The sequence below is a fragment of the Lasioglossum baleicum genome, chromosome 18 (assembly GCF_051020765.1).
Source record: "Lasioglossum baleicum chromosome 18, iyLasBale1, whole genome shotgun sequence".
Lineage (NCBI taxonomy): Eukaryota > Metazoa > Arthropoda > Insecta > Hymenoptera > Halictidae > Lasioglossum > Lasioglossum baleicum.
Window position 1 is genome coordinate 2,460,211 of NC_134946.1, and position 24,297 is coordinate 2,484,507.

The following is a 24,297-nucleotide window of genomic DNA, read 5'->3' on the forward strand; positions in this document are numbered from 1 at the left end:
TCTACGTAGTCACAATCGCTAGATAAAAGATCAATCTAGCGCGCATGATCCCTAAGATGGCCTACTTTTGCGTTCTCGAGGCATAATTTCGAAAAGCAACGTGACAGGCGACAGTGCTGCCACCTATTAAATTTGTTATTACATTGAATATTATATTAGGTTGTCCCAAAAGTTTCTTCCGGAATGTGATCCTTTAATATTGCTAAATAAATATTAGGTTGTCCCAAAAGTTGGTTTTCGATGCATGCACATAATGCAAATTCATATTAAGAAGTACTAAAATATTAACATAAACATTATCGTATTGTTTGTATTTATTTAGCGACATTAAAGGAACACATTCCGGAAGAAACTTTTGGGACAACCTAATATTACATATACTTGACTCCAAATAATAATATACTTACTATAGCCGACGAATTTAAGACTCTACTGCGTATCTGACTCTAACGGAAATCGTTCATTGGCTAATCCCCCTACTCGTACTTCGCCGACCACAAAATCATTGGCTGACGCCATCAATTTTATGGTTGACGCACAACGACTTGCGCAGTACAAGTACATTCTTATTTGGAGTCAAGTATAGAATATATATTATGTAGAATAATGCAAACCCCACGTCTTGAAAACGCAAAGGCAGGCCATTTTAGACACCAAGCGTATATGGTTGGTCTTTTATCTAGCGATTGTGACCCAGTGTTGGGATATTGCACGGTTATCTCGCGCATGCGCGACGATTTTAGCGCCAGTAATGTACAAAGTTGGGCTGAAATGAGATACCATGGTCACCCCGCATAATTTCGCAAAACTTTGTTCTCCGATTTTCAAATATGGAGGTTCAACATGCGTATGTTACATTAAAATTTAATATGTATGTACATATAATATATAATATACATTTCCGTACCATTCTATACAAAATTAAAGCTGACAAAATGTGCCACAAGATTGATTCGATTCAGTTTTTCGCTATCTCGCATAGTTTCCGAGATATCCACGCTCAATGTTCACTTTGGTATTATTTGTTCGAGTCAGTGTCTTTGCTTCAATTTCAACACTTCAATTTCAACTTTAATTTCAATTTCAACTTCAATTTCAATTTCCACTTCACTTTTCCAGTTTCCACTCCCATTTTTCAGTTTCAACATCAATTTCTCAATTTCAACATCACTTTTTCAAATTCCACTTCACTTTTAACTTCACTTTTTCAATTTCCACTTCCACTTTTTAGTTTTCAACATCAATTTCTCAATTTTCACTTCAATTCCAACATGACTTTTTCAATTTCAACTTCAGTTTTTCAAGTTCAACTTCAATTTTCCAATTTCAACCTCAATTTTTCGATGTCCTCTTCAATTTCAATTTCAACTTTAATTTTTCAATTTCAACTTCAATTTTTCAATGTCAACTTCAATTTTTCAATTTCCACTTCAATTTTTGAGTCTCAACATCAATTTCTCAATTTCAATATCAAGTTTTCAATTTCAACTTCAATTTGTCAGTTTCAACATCAATATCTCAAATTCAACTTGAAATGCACGTAGAAGGTCTCCCTTTCCGGTTTTCCGCTTATATGTCGGAAACTATGTGCCCTAGCGATAAGACCATTCAATACAAAATTAAAGCTAACAAAATATGTTACAAGATTGATTCAATTCAGCTTTTGGCTATCTCGCATAGTTTCCGTGATATCCGCCAGTGATGCCAGAATGAGCTCCAAACGGAGTGAAATTTGAAAAATTGATGTTGAAATTGATGTTGAAACTGGAAAATGGGAGTGAAAACTGAAAAAGTGAAGTTGAAATTGAAGTTGAAATTGGAGTGTTGAAATTGAAGTTCTGAACAGACTTCTGAACTCTTCCAATACTTTCCTACCAGTAAGGGAGCGTTTATAGTTCGCTTCTCGCGAGAGGTTTCCCGCGACTTTTGGGACGCGAGCGGGAAAGCGGGTCATAAAGGGTATAGCCGGATAAGATAGTCAAAAATGCCCTTGAACCGAATTTTATCGACGATGTGCCATTCGATAGAGCACCAAGAAAAAACATACTGTGCAAAATTTCAACCCTGTCTCTCGATCGGGAGGGTAGTTATGGGGTAAAATCGAAAAATCAGTTTTTGGCCTATTTTCCCTAGTTAATGACGTTTAGAAATTCTGAAAAAATCTATACTTTGGGAGCGAACCTAGCATAGGCCGGTCCACAATCGAACGCCTAACGCACTGAGCCAACTGAATTGTTGGAAACGTGATTTATATTTCTAGATGTAATGATTATACTGTAGAAATATTAATTAAGTTGATTTCATTTTTTAATTACTTCTGTAGAATGCTCAAGGCTTATCAGAGCCTGATAGACTTACAGAATAAATAGAACGTAACAATTTTAAGGTTAGCTTAGTTCTTCGCGGAAAAAACATCGAAAAAATCGGTTTTTATTTTTTTTAACAACGGCGCACCAAACCGAAAAATCTGAAAAAATTCATGAACAATACCTATAACAATATACTGCTACTGTAAAAATATAAAAGTGGACACTCTAGAACTTCCATGTGAAATCTGAATTTTTTCGATTTTTTTGAGGTTTTTGATTTTTTACAAGCAGGATTTCCATTTTAAAAATCTGAAACTAATTGCAAAGTATGTATTTGGGTTCTTGACATGTGACAGATTTTTTTCAGAATTTCTAAACGTCATTAACTAGGGAAAATAGGCCAAAAACTGATTTTTCGATTTTACCCCATAACTACCCTCCCGATCGAGAGACAGGGTTGAAATTTTGCACAGTATGTTTTTTCTTGGTGCTCTATCGAATGGCACATCGTCGATAAAATTCGGTTCAAGGGCATTTTTGACTATCTTATCCGGCTATACCCATTCGAGCGGGTCGACGGGCCCGCTGTGCCCCCCGCTGTGCGAGGCACAAAAAAAGGTCTCTACGGCTTCACGGTTCGTTTAGGTAAACTACCGATAGCTTTCCTTGAAGGCGGTAGGATATCTTCGGAGACCTTTTTTTGTGCCTCGCACAGCGGGAGGGCCAGCGGGCCCGTCGACCCGCTCGAAATTTATGACCCGCTTTCTCGCTCGCGTCCCAAAAGTCGCGGGAAACCTCTCGCGGGAAGCGAACTATAAACGCTCCCTAATAGTTCTTCACTACATTCCCCACAAACTTAGGACATAATACATACGGTCCTGTACTTGGTCGCGCATGCGTGAAAAGACCGTGCAATATCCCAACACTGTTGTGACCACGTAGAGGTCCCAAATGTGCACTATAGAGAAATGATTACGCAGATACCGAACCCCCTTGCAATCCTCGTGCACGTATACGTGGATCTAGCTGTGTGTGAGTGTTGCACAAATACGTGCGCGAGCCGTTTTCCCACCCTTAAGCCATTCAGCGAGTTTTTATGTACATAACAAATTCGAAAAGAAAAATATGAAAACAATAGGATAATGGAGAAAGAAAAAATGATTCGGACAAAGCTTATATAGAGACAAGAAAGTTGGTCCCTTTTGACATTGCTCGGTTTGTTTGAACATTCATTCGTGCGAACACTGTCGATGCTGCTTTTCGTTTTATGCTTAACAAGCTTCGCGTATACCTCGCGAGAGACAACGCGTCTGTCGAGACATGATTAATATCTTCTACAAAATGATATATATGACAATGACACGATCGTAGAAAAATTCCGAGATCTCGCGGTGAAATGCGTCAGGCATTCGTCAAAAAAAAAAAAACATGAGGCGTGTTGCGGGGAGGAGTTTGTTATACATAGAGCACATTTAGTGTAATGAGGGGTAGATGCTACTCCTAGTCGGATACCTCGGTGTCCGGGTCAAGATCCCGTGTCGGGGTCGACGCGTTACTAGCGGACGCCGAATGTGTTCCTGGTCGGTGTGTTCTTCGAGGATCGAACGGATCGATAACTATCTGTTCGGTTCCCTTTATTTCAGCTCGGCAAAACGGACAACCTTGCCCTTCGGAGTCCTGTGAACCCGAACAAAACACGTTTACTTTTTTGCGGATACGAGGCTTTCGTTTTTTTACGGGCACGTTTATGTTGGAGCTGCGACGAACGATCAAAGCAGCGATCAGAGATTCTCATTCTCGTAGCAAATTCATAGATTGCAGAGTTTTGTGCAATATAAAAGCAGGGCCGGCCATCTGGGAGGTGCGGCAGATGCTATGCACCGGGGGCCCCGCGATTGAGAGGGCCCCAACACGATCAAGAACTAAAATAATGTAATTTTTCTGAAGTAATTAATGTATTAGCATCATCGATATTTTTTTAAATGGAATTAGGTATTTTGTAATACATCAATCGATGCAACTGGACATTCGTTATAAGAAAGTACTAACCTACGTATGTCGAAAAGTTAGTAGTTCACGAGATATTTCAATTTAAAGAACTCTAAAACACCATTATAGCTAATACTAAGACGTTACACAAGTAAGCAAACGCTAACATCAATTTCAATATCAATGTCAAGTTTTCAATTTCAACTTCAATTCTTCAACTCCATTTTCAACTTCAGTTTTTCCATTTCGACTTTAATTTCAACTTCAATTTTAGCTCTCCCATTTCAACTTCAATTTCTACTCTTCCATTTCAACTTCAATTTTTCAATTTCATTTTGTTAATTTCAACTCTTCAATTTCAATTTCATCAACAATTTTTCCATTTCAACTTCAACTTTCAATATCAACTCTTCAACTTCATTTTCAATTTCAATATCAACCCTTCAACTTTTGAAATTTTTCAATTTCAACTCTTTAATTTCAATTTTTCAATTTCAACGTCAATCTCAATATCAACCGTTCAACTTCAACTCTTCAATTTCAACGTCAATTTTTCAATTTCAATTTCAACTCTTCAATTTGCACTAGCAAGTAAACGTCTTACAATTAGTACTAACTATAATGGTGTTTTAGAGTTACTAACTTCCCGATTTTATAGGGAAGTTATTGTAATTACCCCGAAAATTGAAAATAGATTTTTTAGCAGATCTTCACGTTTCATGGTCTTTGCAGTCATTTTAGACTATTTTCAGCAAAATGTTCGTATGTGTGTGTGGATGTGTGTGCGTATGTATGTCCGTTTGTATGTCCGTTTGTATGTTAGCAAATTTTTCGTTAACGTTTTCTGAAAAAGTAACAACGCGATCAGAATGATGAATGATGCAATCGATGTGCCCCGTCGTAACTTAGAGCTGATTAGATTTTGGTCCATATTGGTCAAGTAGTTTTTTAGATTTTTAGTTTTTTTCGAAAGGAGTTCATTCAACAATGCAATTTATACGAGAGAACGGAAAGTTTCCACTGAAGAAACAAACGTAATTACACAAAAAATTTTTTTTCATTTTTTTTAAATTTAAACAAATTTTTTTAATTTAAAAAAAAATTTTTTTTTTGTACCTTACGCTAATGTTTCCGCTTACAATAATCGAAAATTATCCCAATGCAAGAGTGAGTTAATCATCTCTACTCCCAAGAATACATTTTCAAAGAATATCGATGAAAGTACAAAAAAAATTTATATTACAATCTTTACAAAAACAATCAGTTCAAAACGAATTATTAACTGAGATTAAATTGAAAATTAATATAAACTATATGATAATTATTAATAACATTGATGTTGAAAACCGATTGGTTAATGGAGCACACACATGCGGAATATTAAAATTTATTACTTTTCAAGAAAATACTAAAATCTCGTCTATATTGTGGTTAGATTTTCAATTGGCCAGAGTAGGAGTAAAAGTAAGAACTCGTTATCGTGATTATATGAAAAATGCAAATATTCATCAAAATTTAACACCAATAATAAAAATCTCGAATCATGTAAATATGTCGAGTGAGGAAAAATATCAAATCACACGTAGTCAATTTCCAGTGGTTCCTGCTGAAGCGATTACGATTCATAAAAGTCAGGGACAAACATACGAGAAAAGTATGTTTGAATTTTAAAACATCAGAAAAACGAACTTTACAAATGTTGTATGTAGCACTGAGCAGAGTTTCAAAATTGAGCGGTTTATATATTTTGGGTCAATTTAAATTAACAGTATCGAAGAAAACCAAGATCAAGCAAACCCGGATAATGAGAAGTTGTATCGTTTGCGAAAAACTAATTATGACAATTTAGTTTGCAACATTAGTACGCTATAACAAGGAACCAAGCGAGCAACGAGCCTACGATGTTGGTTTTAATGCGACGCCAAATAGCAAACATTTTGATAAGTAGAAAACTATTGAATTTCCCTGAAAACGTATAATCTTATTAAAACGTACTAAAAATAATGATAATAATATACTGCAACTAACGAATCGGGAAGTTCTTTGTGTGGCTCTTGGAGAGTCACACACGAAATAAAAAACATTAATAGCTGCAGGCTCTACTAGCCATGCGTACCACTAACACTCTCGCAAGAGCAGTCCTACCCGCGAGCGAGCGAGCAATAATAACCCTCTAGTTTAAATTGAAATATCTCCTGAACTATACTAACTTTTCGACATACATGGGTTAGTACTTTTTTATAACGAATGTCCAGCTGCATCGATTGATGTATTAAAAACTACCTCATTCCATTTTAGAAAATATTAATGACCTTGAAATCTTGTAAAAAAATGACTTTGAAAATTGTTTCCCTTACACCGTTACATGTGGCCCTTCAAACAGTGTAACTTTGCCCTAAGAAGTTTTTTTTGTACAACGAAAAGTAACGGAGGTATTTAGGTGTTCTGTTTCTTCGGACTGACCCTGTATGTTAGTGTTTGTACATTTTTTTTTACTTAACTAAAAATTTGGGGCCCCAAATGGTTTCTTGCACCCAGGCCCCTGTATAGGGAAGGCCGGCCCTGTATAAAAGCTGTCTATTGCAGAAGCTGCATAGACATTAATTTTCAAAAGCAGTCTACTGATTCATAATCTCATCGACGATGGACACAGGGAAATTAATAAGCAAATGATACTGTAATAGTATTACTGCTGCTATCGCAGCTTCAACATAAACGAGCACATTCCTATTCCTCTTCGCTCCTAACTTCAGCTATGCCTAAAGAAATGTACAGGGTGTATACAATGTAATGGTCATCCGTCCTAAATAGGGGTGAATCTACACCTCCAGGGCCGTCCTAAGATATTCGGCGCCCGTGGGCTACTAAAAATAATTCGCCCCTCTTCATAAGAGAATACACGGGATGGCTAGCGGGAGCGGGGTGACGGGTGACAAGCAAAGTTATACAAATGTGTCAGAACTAGAAAAAGTCAAATTATTACCATTACACTAAACAAAAACATAAAATTCATACAAAATTAAAAAGAAACCTATATGAACAAACCCAGATAGCACACGACGTCTTGAAGACGTCCATTTTACGTCTATTTTAGGTCTGAATGTCTTACATCCTAAAAACACGTCTTTGAGACCATAAACAGTGTGGTTTTTATATACCCATAGTCTAGCAGTATTTAGCATTGGTATTATTTGTTCGAGTTAGTGTTTTTGCATCAATTTCAAATTCAATTTCAACTTCAATTTCGATTCTTCAATTTCAACTGCAATTTTGCCTCGTCAATTTCAACTTTTCAATTTCAATTTTTCAATTCCAACTTGAATTTGAACTTCAATTTTTCAATTCCAACTTGAATTTGAACTTCAACTTATTCAATTTCAACTCTTGTATTTGAATATCAACTTCGATTTTAACTTCAACTCCAAGTTCAACTCCAATTTTTCAATTCCAACTTGAATTTGAACATCAACTTCAACTTCGACTCTTCAATTTCAATTGCGTTCTTCTAATAAAGCTATTTATTGATTTAACTTTGAAGTTAAAAAAATCTATTTTTACTCTTTCCTTCTTTTATTTTAATTAACATTTGTGCACCTTTAATACTTCGTAGGGACGTTTTAAAGTCCTCCCGAATGTCCCACGATCGTCTCCTGAACGTCTTTCGGACGTTAAACAGACGTCTTTGAGACGTATCGTTTAGTAACACAAAACGTTCAGGAGACGTTCGTGGGACATTCGGGACATCTTTAAGACGTCTGAAGCTCCAACTGCAGACGTCTAAAAGACGTCTTTAATACGTCTTTGTGCTATCTGGGAAAACGAACTTTATAGTAAACAAAAAACAAAACTAACTTTTATATTTATTTTCCTAGCTTTTTCTTTTGCAGGTTGATTAATAATATCACACGTATTTAAGTTATTAAATACGTCATTTTCTATGGATCAAATACTCAAAGCAATTTGCTTTGTCCCAAAGAAGACCGTAAATAATTTTTTATCCTTTTCAGTGCTGAAAAAGATCTTTCGCCGCTGAAATTTGTAATGGCAATACTTGAAAAAATGCGCAGTGCTGTGGCCACGTTAGGAAATGTAGACTCAATTTTCGAGTCAATTATTTTCCTTGAACTAAGTTCCGCAGTAGATATATTTTCTTTCTTCTCCAATAAATATATACGTGTTTAAAATGAAAGCATTCTTCAATAAAATTATTTTCTAGATCGTCCATATACGTTTCCCAAAACTTTGCAGCATTCTTTCTAATTGTGTCTTCATCTACATTTCTAAATTGATCAGAAACCCAAATTTTCAGTAAATGTCATCATAGGCACACTTTTTCTTTTGTACTTCTGCTAGAAGTTTGTCTAATTACTAAACTAATAACAAAAAAATATAACACTAATAAAAATTGCTGCCCCCAAAAGGCTTGCGCCCTGGGGCTTAGCCCATTTAGCCCTGTGGTTAGGATGGCCCCGTACACCTCTGGATCGGTGGACATTTGTAAGAGAAACTTGCCGCAAACATGTTTTTACATCAACGCCTTCTACTCATCGAAAAGAGAAAACGTTTGAAAGGAGCCATATGTCGCAAACAAATAGTTATTGATATATTAGCTGTTAAAGTTTTTGCAAAACTTGAGTGTGTGGAATTATACGTATAGACAAAAGCTCACTACTACAGTCCACACATCCATGTCGATGAGACAGAACATGATCACGTGCGTGCCTCGAGACAAACGAAATTTAAAGGGACATTCGTCGCTAGGCCCGTACCAAGTCATTGTCTCCCTGCCCATTCAAATCGTTAATGTGAAATTGAGAATTTGAAGTTAATCATTCTAATCCTACATTATTAAATACTAACGTAAAGTATACTTAGAAACTTTCCAGGGTCTCCTATTCCTTCTGCAGATCCACAGCACACTACCATTTACACCGATTTGTCTTAGTAGTTGTGCCTGCCTTCCTGGTTCAATGTGGGCAACGCCAGTGTCCAAACACACTTGTAATCGTTCTTTCAAATGTCCACTTTATATTTTATCACTTCGAATGCGTTTTCAATTCTGTGTTTTGAATACTCTACATCAGGGGTGGCCAACCCCTTCTGCATACCATGCATAAATTCTTTTCACATACGAGTTCAGATGCGCCATACAACTCGAGCACTTTTTCTACCTTCTTACTTCATCGTTGCGGTTGGAAAATAAGAAAAGGGATAGAGGATCTGCTTCGGTTAGGGGAGGAAAAGGGATAACTCAATCGCGCAACTAAATTAATTAACTTAGGCCAGTCGAGAAGACACACGTTCATTGGAGCACCAATCTACAATAGTGAGGAATGATCTTTTGGACGAGAGGGCGATCACTGTCATGAACGCTCCAATTCCTATCCTATAATTGTAAACTGTCAAAAAAATTGCGACGAATCGATGAGTAAGAAGGCTGTATAAATTTAACTGAGAGCTCTCAGGTGTTGAAAACATGAAGATGGATTCATTTATGGCGCCTACTTCAAAAGAATAAATAGAGGCGCAAGGATTCAATGCGTCACTTGTAATCATCCAATGCGCCACGTTTGGCCAACCCTGGTCTACATTGTTTATAAACAATACTCTTGACTGCTCCCCAAAGGAAGAAGTCAGGAGGATTTAAATCTGGCGACCGGGGGGCCAAATATGAGGCACAGGTCTACGACCGATCCAACGCGTGCCAAACATTTCGTTAAGGAAATTTCTAACCAAAATTGTTGGATGTGATGGAGCACCATCATGCATAAAATAGATAGAACGACGCCTACCACGTGGCACGACTTCACGTAACCTAATCACTTCAAACGCGTTTTAAATCCTGTCTTTTATATCATCTATTTAAGAATGTAAACTTGAAAGAATCGGATGTCTGAACTCGCAAGAATCGATGTTTCCAGATGATTCACGAAAAATCGATATCCCCTTGGCAACGATTTCATTTGTTTCAAATGATCTGGCTTGAGCGAATGCATTGTTTGCTGAAGAGCACAGTTTCGCGTGGAATGGCGGAAATTGCTAAGAGCAGTGCTCCCCAACCTTTTAATCGCCGCGGACCGGTCAACGTTTGATAATTTTACCGCGGCCCGCTGGGGGGGGGGGACGTCGATTGTTTATATTTTAGATTGTTTTGATTTAATAATTTTAATTTAATTGTATTTAAATAATTGTGTTTAATGTTCCTGGGGCGGACCGGGGGTTGGGGACCACTAGCGAAGAGCACTGAACTCTTTTCGCGTCGGAGTAATATCTTCTCGTTTCCTATCGTTGCGAATTCGAAAAGTGTGTTTATTAATTGTGTGAAAGTGTGGTGTTTTGTGTTTCCTATTTATTAGTTACTTTTTTCATTTTCTTATCGATTATTTCACGAGCTTCTGATTTCTCGATAATGCAAGGACGGGGTTTTTTAGTAGTCAAAATCGCTAGATGAAAGATCAATCTATGCCATTGTTTGCCTCAAAAGTCCTTCTTTTACATTTCCGAGCAATGGTTTTGCAATATTCGGCTGCATGTTGCCCGTCGGAGAGGCTACTACGTCGGCGTGACTGCAGCGTCATCTAACGGGCAACATGCGAGTACTGTTTAACAACAAGTATTGTTTATAAACAATGTAGACCAGGGTTGGCCAAACGTGGCGCATTGGATGATTACAAGTGACGCATTGAATCCTTGCGCCTCTATTTATTCTTTTGAAGTAGGCGCCATAAATGAATCCATCTTCATGTTTTCAACACCTGAGAGCTCTCAGTTAAATTTATACAGCCTTCTTACTCAGTTTACAATTATAGGATAGGAATTGGAGCGTTCATGACAGTGATCGCCCTCTCGTCCAAAAGATCATATCTCACTATTGTAGATTGGTGCTCCAATGAACGTGTGTCTTCTCGACTGGCCTAAGTTAATTAATTTAGTTGCGCGATTGAGTTATCCCTTTTCCTCCCCTAACCGAAGCAGATCCTCTATCCCTTTTCTTATTTTTCAACCGCAACGATGAATGTAAGAAGGTAGAAAAAGTGCTCGAGTTGTATGGCGCATCTGAACTCGTATGTGAAAAGAATTTACGCATGGTATGCAGAAGGGGTTGGCCACCTCTGATGTAGAGTATTCAAAACACAGAATTGAAAACGCATTTGAAGTGATAAGATATAAAGTGGACATTTGTGAAAAAGTGCGGCGGAACTTGAAAGAACGATTACAAGTGTGTTTGGACACTGGCGGTGCCCACATTGAACCAGGAAGGCAGGCACAACTACTAAGACAAATCGGCGTAAATGGTAGTGCGCTGTGGATCCGCCGAAGAAATAGGAGACCCCGAAAATTTTCTAAGTATACTTTACGTTAGTATTTAATAATGTAGGATTAGAATTATTAACTTCAAATTCTCAATTTCACATTAACGATTTGAATGGGCAGGGAGACGATGACTTGGTACGGGCCTAGCGACGAATGTCCCTTTAAATTTCGTTTGTCTCGAGGCACGCACATGATCATGTTCTGTCTCATCGACATAGATGTGTGGACTGTAGTAGTGGGCTTTTGTCTATACGTATAATTCCACACAATCAAGTTTTGCAAAAACTTTAACAGCTAATATATCAATAACTATTTGATGAGTAGAAGGCGTTGATGTAAAAAGAAACTTTAACAACAATTTTGCGGTAAGTTTCTCTTACAAATGTCCACCAATCCAGAGGTGTAGATTCACCCCTAGGACGGATGACCATTACTTTTTATACACCCTGTACAGATTTGGACGAAGCTCAAGAAAAATCTACCCGGAATGCCTGCTTAAAAGTAGAACTGAAAATATGTTATTTTTTTACGTAATTTGATGAAATTAGTCTCAGTACCTGCCAGGCTGTTAAACACGGAGTGCAAAGCAGATGTCCACAGGGTTCTATCCTAACGTCCTTGTCGTTCTCTGCGCAAATTTTACACAGCTGGAATGTGCTACCCATTTCGCAATACAGTTCGTACTGCTCCGCAGTAACTTTTATATGCTCCTCCGGCGTAGGTTGCACTGCCCATGTCAGGTCTGGATTCACATTATGACCATCGGGATATAAGTAACTGAAATCGAATATTGAATGTTAGAGATCGATCGGAATTCCATTGCAACGAAAAACAGAACAGTAGAGAAAACTCACAAGCCTTCCCGATATCCATCAAGCAGGGCTTGACATAAACTTTTATTGTGAGGTATAGTTTGAAGAATATCCCCATCGGATGTGACGTAGCCGATGGCCCACTGTCCTAGCCTTGTGCAACTTAATCGGAACACGTAGCTTCCGGGTCGGCAATACTTTTGTAAACGTGCCTTCACCTCGTCGTAAGTGAGGAAAGCTACGTATCCAGGATGAGTCACAGCCAAAATTTGCCAGTTACGTAGAAGCGTAGACCATGGTTGAAATAACCTGCGATGATTCAAACAATATTAGCGTTGCTATGCTTGTTATCTTACACACGATAATGAATTTTCACGGTCAAGAGATCACCTCGTAAATACATCGAACTCAAAGTTGGAGATGTAGTCATTGCACGTAAGGTCTATCGTAGATTTCAGCGCCATGGCTTGTAGTACGGAACTAATGGGATGAACTTCGTTCAACTTATCCCTGAATACTTTCCACGGAACCAGCGTACTGAAAGCAAACAACGGAATCGTTCATCAGTAACCTGCCAAAACATTTTTTGCTAAATATTTGTACGACAAATTTTTTAATAAATCAATATTTCCTGAAGAAATCCTACGTACATTCATTGATAACAATATTTTTTCTTCAGCTCAAATTACGATCTTATGTACATCGTGATCTACATCGCGGAGAGGGTCAAAATTTTGCTCCATTAATGAAATTTCAGCCCGACGATTTCGTAAAAAAAAAGACATTCTTCAAGGTTTGCATAAGAAAGGACATAGTCCAAATTTCGTTTGGACTACGTTCCTGTACGGGAGAGAGAAGTGTGGAAAGTTCAAGGTGGTCTAACCCCGTAAGTCACGTCTTCGAAAAATTTTAAAAACGCTATCATTCCGACGTGACTAATGGAGGATTGAAACGGATTAAAAATGAAAGTCATTTTCCACTATAATGAACCATGCACGTGGCATCATTGTCTACAATCTACACCGGTACTACGCGTCAGCGATGTAAATATGTGTGTGTAAGCCGCAGGGGCTGTGTTAGTATACATAGACGATGGTAGATTCCCGGCCGGCTCATCAGTGCGAAAGCAGAACTGCCACCGAACGGTTCACGGCTCCACCTTCGCAAGATTTATCAGCGTATTCTTGGTAAGATTCGTTTATATCGTCATCGAAACACATCGCTAAACACCGGGCACACATTATCGTCGCTTTCATTGTACACGCAAAGGCATTCGTGGTTCAAATTCAGCGTATATTCGACGAAAATATTGCGCATCTCGTGCAATGCGAGGGTTTCTTCGAGACTCGCGCAACAAACGACAGATGGCAATCGATTACACAGTGCGAAAAATTTTGAACGATATAACCTTGTTTCTGTCGCGTAGTACGTGCACCTTCGCAATATTACAACATCACTGAAACAGTTTTCACATTTTTTGATATTTTCGAATTCTTTCGCGTGAAAATCACGCGAAGGGCGAGAAATGGAATTTTACAATCTTATCTTCGTTCGGTTATCGATCGAAATAGATAATGTTTGAACGTTCGACACCTCCGCGATTTACTATTATTTAATTCGTAGTAATATCGATCCGAGATTTTTGCTGAGTCACCAGTATACCGCCGAGGTATATCGCCCCATTAGAAATTGGCAATCATGATGAAACTTGACATACATTTCGAGATAGAACAAAATGCTAAATAGAAAAATTGCTTATATTTTTGAAACATTAGTAAACGGTGCTAGTATAAGCTATATGGTTTCCTTCTTTGTTAATGTCTGAAAATATTGATTATTTTGTGGTGGAAATTTATAATAATCTTGTAGCATCATCTATGGATCCTTAAATATATTTATACGTTGTATTTCTCGCGAGTAGTAGTTGCGTAGCAATGGTTATATGTACCACAGTGTTTGCACTGACAGTTTCAGGAACATCGTCGTGCACATAACTGCGTACTTCGCGACGAAGATATGCATTTTATAAAATTGGCGCTGCCGATGGGCTTTACTCAAGTTATCCGAACATTCTCAGGCACGTAATCCGATAAGTTTGAGATCTGCCCCCCCCCCCTCCAATCCGTAATCCTCTTACAATGAGAACAAAATAACGGTACATTTTGTTTCGAGGATGAAATTTTATGCGGGCTTGATCTTTGCATGGATCGAATTGGAGGGATTTTCTTATTATTCATTGCATGATGTTGACCAGGTAAGTGCCGTGCCCACTTTGTTTACCTTTCCGTTTACTCGGTAATAATATTGAGCGGTAAACAAAACGCAAGGTCACAGTTTTCCAATTTTATAATATAATAAATTTGTCACCGGAAACCGACACGGCACTTAACATGTTAATCCGGGAATTTGTTAATCTTTCTATTATATAAAATAGTTCTGTAGTTCTGTCACGCAAAAACTCCGAGCGGCGAAGCTCCTCGGACGTTAAAAACATCCATTTTACGTCTATTATAGATCTGAAAGTGTTACGTTCTAAAAAGACGTTTTCAAGACCATAAACAGTGTGGTTTTTATATACCCATAATCTAGCAGTACATATTAGCTTTGGTATTATTTGTTTGAATTATTGTTTTTTTGCTTCAATTTCAATTTTTATTGTGATTTTAATTTCAATTCTAATTCCAATTCCAATTTTAATCTCAATTTCAATTCCAATTTCATTTTCAATTCCAATTTTTATTGTAATATTAATTGTAATTTCAATTCAAATTTCAATTTTTATTGTGATTTTAATTGTAATTGTAATTTCAATTTTAATGTCAATACTAATTTCAATTCCAGTTTCAAATTTTATTGCGACGTCAATTGTAATTTCAATTTGTATTGTGATTTTAAGTGTAATTTCAGTTTCAATTCCAATTTCAATTTTTATTGTGATTTTAATTGTAATTTCAATACCAACTTCAATTCCTATTTCAATTTTTATTGTGATTTTAATTGTAATTGTAATTTCAATACCAATTTCAATTCGTATTTCAATTTTAATTGTAATTCTAATTTCAATACCAACTTCAATTCCTATTTCAATTTTTATTGTGATTTTAATTGTAATTGTAATTTCAATTCTAATTTCAATTCCAATTTCAAATTTTATTGTGATGTTAATTGTAATTGTAATTCCAATACCTACTTCAATTCCAATTTCAATTTTTATAGTGACCTTAATTGTTATTTGAATTTCAATTTCAACTTTTATTGTGATTTTAATTGTCATTTCAATTCCAATTCTAATTTCAATTCTTATTGTGATTTTAATTGTAATTGGAAGTTCAATTTTTATTGTGATTGTAATTGTAATTTTGATTATATTTATCGTGATTTTAATTGCAATTGTTAATATTATCACACTTTTTATGTCAATTCCACATGCGTTCTTCTAATAAAGCTATTTATTGGTTTAACTTTAAACTCGTTTTCAATAAAATTAGTTGACCCAGCCACCCAATTTTAATTCGTTTCTGTAACACGTAGTTACTTGTTTCTTTTTTTTTTTAACGAGTCTTCAATAACAAACAGAAACGTTTAATCAATTCGCTCGATTCCACATTCATATTGAAATCACAATGCATTTATGACACAGCGGTTTCCAATCAAGGTACACATTAACCGTGACCTAGAGAGTTATTGCCGTACGGTTAAGTTAGAACGGAATACACATGTGTCTTTAACACGTTCTCGCTTGTGTGCATTTTCATCGTGCAAATTTTTGTATCTTTGTATGGACTGTGTTTGTGTTTTCGTCAACACTGTATATGTAAATGAATTATAACGCACCGAAGCTCAATTTACTCGGCAAGAGTAGTTGCATAAAACGGGCGCTCTTGAAAACAGGGGTTGAAAACAGTTATGATATTGATTCCGGTTCTTGAAACAGTTATGAGAACCGAAAAAATTTTATAACAAGTTATGAGAATATCGGTTCTGGCTTATATCGGTTACGGTTACGGTTCCTGAGAACCGATATTATTTCGGTTCTGTAACTGTTATTTTTCGGTTCTGGATTTCGATTCTGGATTTCGGTTCCGGATTTCGGTTCTATCATTCTGTATTCTGTATTGTGTTCCGTCAGTTCGGTCTTATATATTTGTTATGTAAGTACATATTTTTCGTTATTTATAATTTAAACAATCTTTAAATAAATACATTTTTATAATTTATTCCTATATTCGTTATTTAAATTGTTATTTCAATCATTTATTGATAAAATAATTGTTTAAACAAATTTTTGTATAATTTGCTTCTATATTCGTTATTTGAATTGTTATTTCAATAATTTATTGTTAAAATAATTGTTTAAACAAATTTTTATAATTTGTATTTTCAATAATTTATTGAATTTCAATAATTTATTGAAATAACAATTTAAGTAACGAATATAGAAACAAATTATAAAAATTTGTACAAATTATAACAATTTGTTTAAACTATTATTTTAACAATAAATTATTGAAATTACAATTCAAATAACGAATGTAGAAACAAATTATAAAAATTTGTTTAAACAATTATTTTAACAATAAATTATTGAAATAACAATTCAGATAACGAATATAGAAACAAATTATAAAAATTTGTTTAAACAATTATTTTAACAATAAATTATTGAATAACAATTTAAGTAACGAATATAGAAACAAATTATAAAAATTTCTTTAAACAATTATTTTAACAATAAATTATTGAAATAACAATTCAAATAACGAATATAGAAGTAAATTATACAAAAATTTGTTTAAACAATCATTTTAACAATAAATTATTGAAATAACAATTTAAATAACGAATATAGGAATAAATTATAAAAATTATATTTATTTAAAGATTGTTTAAATTATAAATAACGAAAAATATCTAGTTACCTAATAAATATATAAGACCGAACTGACCGAACACAATACAGAATACAGAATGATAGAACTGAAATGCGGAACCGAAATCCAGAATCGAAATCCAGAACCGAAATTATATCGGTTCTTCAGAACCGTACCCGTAACCGATATAAGCCAGAACCGATATTCTCATAACTGTTATAAAATTTTTTCGGTTCTCATAACTGTTTCAGTCAGAACCGTTATATAACTGTTTCAAACAGTTATTTTCAGAACCGTTTCAACCCCTGCTTGAAAATATTAACAGCTACACAATCGATCCGATAGATACATTTACTTATATGTACCTACTTTGAAAGGAGTTTACAGTGAGCTTAACAGACACGGTTCGATCCATTCAATAATTTCTTTAAGGCCGCACGAACGTTATCATGTCTGAGTAAGTAACTTCATTCAACCGACGGTTATCGACCGGTGTCATGCGAACGTTATTTCGCTCTTTTATTGTGTACCATTTCAAAAACAAATATTTTATCGTATGACGTAAGGTGAAATGCCCTATGCCTGGAGAGCATTTTTTGCTACCTTTAATTTTATCAGTTTAGATAAACAAAAATAATTTTGTTAAGAGTTTTAACATAAAATTCAGATTTTGTGAAGGAATTTAAAATCCCAAAATCATTGTTTTAGATTATAATATTTAATTGTATTAACGAGAATAATCCAAATTTAATTTTTTGTTTTTATTCAATTTTCTATTTTTTGCTACTTTTACTTTTATCAGATTAGATAAACAAAAATAATTTTGTTAAGAGTTTTAACATAAAATTCAGATTTTCTAAAGGGATTTAAAATCCCAAAATCATTGTTTAGATTAATGTTTTAATTGTATTAACAAGAATGATCTGTATTGTATTAACAAATGAATTTCAATCGATGTCTTAATCAAATAATATTCACACCTAATTGTAGCTAAGAGAGAGGCCTCAGAATATATAAAATAATTATTTAGTCTCTTAATTATTAAATAAATTATTAAATAAATTATTAAAATAATTATTTAGTCTCTTAATTATTAAATAAATTATTAAAATAATTATTTAGTCTCTTAATTATTATAATCCACTATAAAAATTCAATTGTCCAGATCTAGGCATCACTTTTGACTTGTCCACACTTAGGGCATTTCACCAGATATCCTTATTAATACTCGAGCCATAAGGTCATTCGCTTCCACAGCTATGAATGAGATTGAAAAATAACTGCGGATTGTAAATGTTACAAAAAGATTTTCCTATAAAAACAAGTGACCGTGAAGTTGTTATTCAAGCGGGTTTAATTTACGGTTATATATTGATCAATAAATATTTCTCACTTCTCCTCCGCTTCTTATCAGTTTGTTGACGCTAGCTATCTTTGTCGTTTCTGTTACATTGATACGAATGTGTATTTATAAACACAGTTTATCCATATGAACAACTACATTATTCCTAGTGCGCACCGTTCAGGTAACTGTTGCATTGCTATTTTGTGAATCAAATCGCGTATATATTGACGTGTAATTAAACAAAAGAATGTGACTCGGATGTAACATGTTTGTAGACACAAATCGATTGTATCGATGTATACATAGATTGACAAGTCAGTTAGGTTAGGTCGCCGGTGATCACTAATACAGTATTTTATCGATAAATGTGCCAAATGTCTGGCCGGTAAGTGTCCCAGAACTATCCCCACTCAGGCCCCGCTCTAGCGGTTACGTCGCCCCGGACAAAAAGACAAATTGCCGACCCTTAAGAATATACATATATATATCTTTTAAGTAAAGGGGTACATATTTTTTATTTTCAACAAAGATCAAATCATTTTAAATAAATTTTAATAAAAGCATATATTTAGAAAGAAACATAACATAAGAAATATCTGTACCTAGCCACAAATTGTTAACCATATAATTTTTTACATTTTTAAATGCTATTAAAAATGTGTATTATTTCACAAACAATTAAAATGCCATTATTTTGAAAATAAAACAAGGTAACGTAAAAAAAAGCCTTTCTTGTCTTACTTTCAGTTCTGTAAACTGTTTTATAACATCTTTTAAATTTACTTGATCAGCAATTTCATGGTCAATTGCCAAAATGGCCGAACAATTAAGACGATTTTGTGTAGTAGCCGAACGTGAAAAGTTCTTAAGTAATTTCACGCTACGCGCTGTAAATTTTTAGCGAACAAAAAATCGATATGTGAAATTTTCTATTAATTGGGTATTTGCATAGACATATAGAGATAGACTGCGCCGTCTTATGGGCGAGTTGAAGCCCACAATGGCGGCGCGCGGTACAAAGAGTGAGAGAGAGAGCATTAGCCGGGGTCCATAGCGCTCTCTTTCTAATTGATGTGTCGACACATCATATGCTAATGCTCTCTCTCTCTCGCACGCCGCCATTGTGGGCTTCAGCGCTTCGTACAGGCCGCGCAGTCTATCTCTATGTCTATGTATATGTCTATGGGTATTTGACACATCTATATTCTTCTCACACTTACAGCCAAAATGGCGCCCCGGACGAATCATCGTTCAGTACACAAGTAAATATTATCGGAATTATTGTAAGAATGATGTAAGTGTGCATGTTATATATGTTTTTATTGATTGCAAGTGTTATATATGTTTTTATTGATTGCAAGTGTTATATATGTTTTTATTGATTGCGTTAATGTTTTGTTAATGTTTACGTTGTGATTTTGTTTAAAAATAAAAAGAGACAGTCCCCTGCGAGCGATCAACGAAATAACACGTCGTGTCGAATCTTTATGAATTCCGTATCGAGCCTGAATTCCGTGTCGAGCTTCTTTATATTATATCATATTTGGTATCATATTGCATTCAAAAAATGCCACGAATATGTTGGTCAAAGTCCCAGTAATAAATAATGAAAAACACAGAAGTTTTGTTTTGGTTAGGTTATGTTTACACTTCTCGACGACAGAGGCCTCTCGGCCCGCTGCAATACAATTGTATTTAAATACATTGTCTTTAAATTGTATTTAAATACATTGTCTTTAAATTGTATTTAAATACATTGTCTTTAAATTGTATTTAAATACAAATTTCGAATAACGAATAAAAGATACAAAATTTGTACTCGTTATTCGAAGGTTCGAATACAAAAGTACCTTTTATTCGACTTTTATTTAAATAATCTTGTATTCATCGAATACATTCTCGGCAAATAGAAAATTATTTAAATAAAAGTAGAATGAAAGATACTTTTTTATTCGAACCTTCGAATAACGAATAAAAGTTATGTATCTTTTATTCCGATTGGTTGGTTAATGGTTTATTCGTTGCTCCATATCGTAGTACAAAGATGGCGTTGTAGAGCCGAGGCGAGAAAGTGATAATAATTTTAAGGTACCTTATACGGACTTTAAGGAAAGTTTTAAAGAGGATATGTGGAAAGGAACGAATAAGATCCTAGAGAATATTTTTGTATCTAAGGGTAGAGCCTATTTTGACAACTTTTATGAACCAAGAAAGAAACCATGGTTTTATAAGTTAAATTTACCAAGGGAAATGATAGTGAGATTTACAAGACTCAGGAGTTATCATTATAATTCTAAAGAAAATCTGACCAGAATTGGGTATATCAGTGACCCAAGTTGTGAATGTTTACACCCGAGTCAGGATGTTTACCATTTATTATGGAATTGCCCATTATATTACAAACAAAGAGAGGAGATGTTGTTGAATCTTAAAGTGTTAAAGTGGGCTCCTCCCTATAGTATTGAAAACTTCCTTAAAAGTCTCAACATTAATGCTTTAAAAATAATTAATAATTTCCGTAAGAAATGTGATATCAATTTATAAGGAAGACTTAGTTAACTTAAGACATAAGATGTACATATGTATTTTACATTTTTGTAAGCTATCATGTATCTATGTGTCAATAATGGCCTAGGATATTATTAATAAAGAAAAAAAAAAGTATTTAAATACTGCCCAATTCTAGTCAAAAGTCGAAGAATAGTATCCCAGGCGGATAATTGTCACTGGGCACACCCGTGTTGGCGACAATTGTCGATAAAATACTGTAATAGGATTTTTAATAATTCAGCTGTACCAAAAGAAAGCATAGAAATTTTCTCAAAATTGCAATCTTGTATGAAACTATTGGATGACGTTATTGAGGGTTAGGACTCGCCTGATCACAATAAAAATTGCTGTTGCTATTGAAGGTTCCATTAAAAAGTGTTTGGCCATGTACCATAGATTTTTCAAAATTATGCATTAACAGGATTTTCAATAATTCAGCTGTACCAAAAGAAAGCACAGAAATTTTCTTTTACTACTTTAACTATTGGATGACGTATTAAGGGTCAGGACTCGTCACTTCACAATGAAAATTGCTGTTGCTATTGAAGGTTCCATTAAAAAGTGACGTTATTGAGGCTGACTTGTCAGTTCACAAAGAAAATTGCTGTTGCCATTAAAGGTTCCATTAAAAAGTGACGTTTTTGAGGCTGACTTGTCAGTTCACAATAAAAATTGCTGTTGCCATTAAAGGTTCCATTCAAAAGTGACGTTATTCAGGCTGACTTGTCAGTTCACAATGAAAATTGCTGTTCTTATTGAAGTTTCCATTAAAAAGTGACGTTATTCAGGCTGACTTGTCAGTTTACAATGAAAATTGCTGTTGCTCTTAAAGGTTCCATTAAAAAGTGACGTTTTTGAGGGGGACTTGTCATTTCACAATGAAAATTGCTGTTGCTATTCAAGATTCCATTAAAAAGTGACGTTATTCAAACTGACTTGTCAGTTTACAAAGAAAATTGCTATTGCTATTGAAGGTCCCATTAAAAAGCATTTGTCCATGTACCATTTTTCAAAATTATGCCGTAACAACCAGTCAGTAATGATTAACATACAGATACTTATCGATGTGTGTCTATTTCGATTGGAAACTAGGAAATATATTAAGAACCGAGACGGCGCACTAGGACTATATGTCCCGCCATTGCATTTCCATCGTAACAATAGATTCTATGCTCATCGATCGATTTCAGTTGCAGCAGCAGCCATGAGCGGAAACGAGAACTACAAGGAGGCGAAATCCATCTACGATTTCACCGCGACGTCCATCAAAGGAGCGGAGGTCCCTTTATCCAGGTAAGAAACCAACTGATTTTCGTCGAAAACAATAATTAATTAATGCAAAGTGTATTAACGATAATGAATAATATTCACAGCTACAAAGATCACGTATGCCTGATCGTAAACGTGGCGTCGAAGTGTGGCTTAACACCGACGAACTACAAAGAGTTGAACGAGCTGTACGACGAGTACGCCGAGTCGAAAGGTAAGAAAACTGTGAATCCGTTTGGAACAGGAATTAAAAGATAAAAACAAACCACACACAGATCATTGAATGGATTCGTTCGCAGGTTTACGAATCCTGGCCTTCCCTTGCAATCAGTTCAATGGACAAGAGCCAGGAGGCAGCGAGGAAATATGCAGCTTCGCCAACCGAGAAAAGGTATTTCAACATTTTCGATAACGCACCTCGCTATTTTGTGGACTCGTAACGCTATCAGCAGCGAGGATTATTTACGCGAAGAGCACGCAGATCGATTTGCACCTTGCAAACGTTTCACAAGAGAAACTGCAACAACCCCTACGTGTGGGAAGTTGAAACTGTAATCGCTCGGAACGAAAATTATATCTACTCTTTCCAGGTGAAGTTTGACCTATTCGAGAAGATCAACGTGAACGGCGATGACGCACATCCGCTATGGAAATATCTGAAGAAGGAGAAGGGAGGGACCCTGGGCAACTTCATCAAGTGGAACTTCACCAAGTTCATCGTGGACAAGGAAGGCAAAGTGGTCGAGCGACACGGGCCCAACGTGGAGCCGAGCAAACTGAAAACCAATCTCGAGAAATACTTCTAATTCCGCATTCTATCTCTGCATACTATCTTCTAAGTTTTTGCGTCTCAACTTCACGCGTAACGAACATGTACATTATTTACTCTCATCTCACGTCTGCACGCCGCAGACTCTAGTTGTGTATTTCGAATTCTGTTCAATCTTCGTTCCTACTTTTCTTATAAAGCACAGGTGTATATCGTGCGACCTGTTGGGGTGTACATCATGTAAACACACCGAGAACTTATTGTACGAATATATTATAGCAGACTGTTAGACGTCTCGCAACGTGTACAATGTGAATAAAAGTTGCAGCACCTGCAATTTGTGAAACCGCTGCGTTAAGTTCGTTTGCGGAGACGATTTAGGTATTGTTTTATAGCCGCCTCGCCCCGATGAAGTCGGTGAGGAGCCTCGCCCCGCTCAGAGAAGATTCGCGCTACTTTTGGACGGGGTTTCGTCTAACGACTGGAGGTTCGGTCTCGAGGGATCGTCGGACAATTAAATTGACTTGCCCGAAAGGCACTAACGACGCTGGAAATAGACTCGGTCACGAAACGTAAGCGGAGGTGACATAGCACCAAAGTATGTACACGCGTTGACCATAATCGAGAACAATGAACAGCGCGCCGAGGAAACTTATCAGCACTGTTAACATATCCCGTTCCTTTTCCTTGACGGATAATGGTCGACGCAATATCCGGTATGTAGGTGAATCACCCCTTCCGCAGACGAATTCCTCCGGTGGCCGCCGCCTCGCCACATATCTGCTCACCTGTTGGCTCTCGAAACAATTTAAACGAGGACGCGACAGTGAGCTGTAGCGCATTCGTCATCCTCCTGGGCAGACAATTCTTTTTAGCGAAAGGTTGATCCTTTCCTTTGAAGATTTTAAACTCTTAGCGAGATGGAGAGAAGCCAGAGGTACTTTAATTTGTCCATTAATGGCTGTTTAACTATATCGACGCCTTGTACTAGGTCATTCAGAAAGTTCGTAGCCTAACAATGAAGTAACGAGTGAAATATATTTATTCTTCAGTGTATATTCTCCCTCGA

At 35.9% G+C, this 24,297-nt stretch overlaps 2 protein-coding genes across 6 annotated transcripts in view; one reads left to right on the forward strand and one right to left on the reverse strand.

The window, feature by feature from the left end:
* Positions 1-24,297, reverse strand: part of Cbl (E3 ubiquitin-protein ligase CBL) — a 134,625-nt gene that overhangs the window by 38,057 nt on the left and 72,271 nt on the right. For 2 of the 3 annotated variants that reach the window (XM_076442722.1, XM_076442719.1), the window contains exons 2-5: positions 12,815-12,961; positions 12,467-12,733; positions 12,170-12,389; positions 3,822-3,986 (exon numbers count right to left, since the gene is read on the reverse strand). In XM_076442722.1, coding sequence (XP_076298837.1) covers positions 3,822-3,986; positions 12,170-12,389; positions 12,467-12,733; positions 12,815-12,961 — 799 coding nt within the window. The remainder of the gene's footprint in view (positions 1-3,821; positions 3,987-12,169; positions 12,390-12,466; positions 12,734-12,814; positions 12,962-24,297) is intronic. The other variant, XM_076442720.1, reaches the window with a different exon arrangement.
* Gtpx1 (glutathione peroxidase-like 1) lies at positions 13,457-23,574 on the forward strand. Of its 3 annotated transcripts, XM_076442732.1 has the most exons (6): positions 13,487-13,611; positions 14,393-14,501; positions 22,381-22,483; positions 22,564-22,673; positions 22,759-22,850; positions 23,050-23,574. In XM_076442732.1, the coding sequence occupies exons 2-6, from the start codon at positions 14,441-14,443 to the stop codon at positions 23,263-23,265; spliced, it is 582 nt and encodes a 193-aa protein (XP_076298847.1). In that variant the 5' UTR covers positions 13,487-13,611; positions 14,393-14,440; the 3' UTR covers positions 23,266-23,574. The 3 variants fall into 3 exon arrangements, with proteins under 3 accessions (XP_076298848.1, XP_076298847.1, XP_076298849.1); XM_076442733.1 differs by lacking the exon at positions 14,393-14,501 and having other exon boundaries at positions 13,457-13,611; XM_076442734.1 differs by lacking the exons at positions 13,487-13,611; positions 14,393-14,501 and adding an exon at positions 14,653-14,678.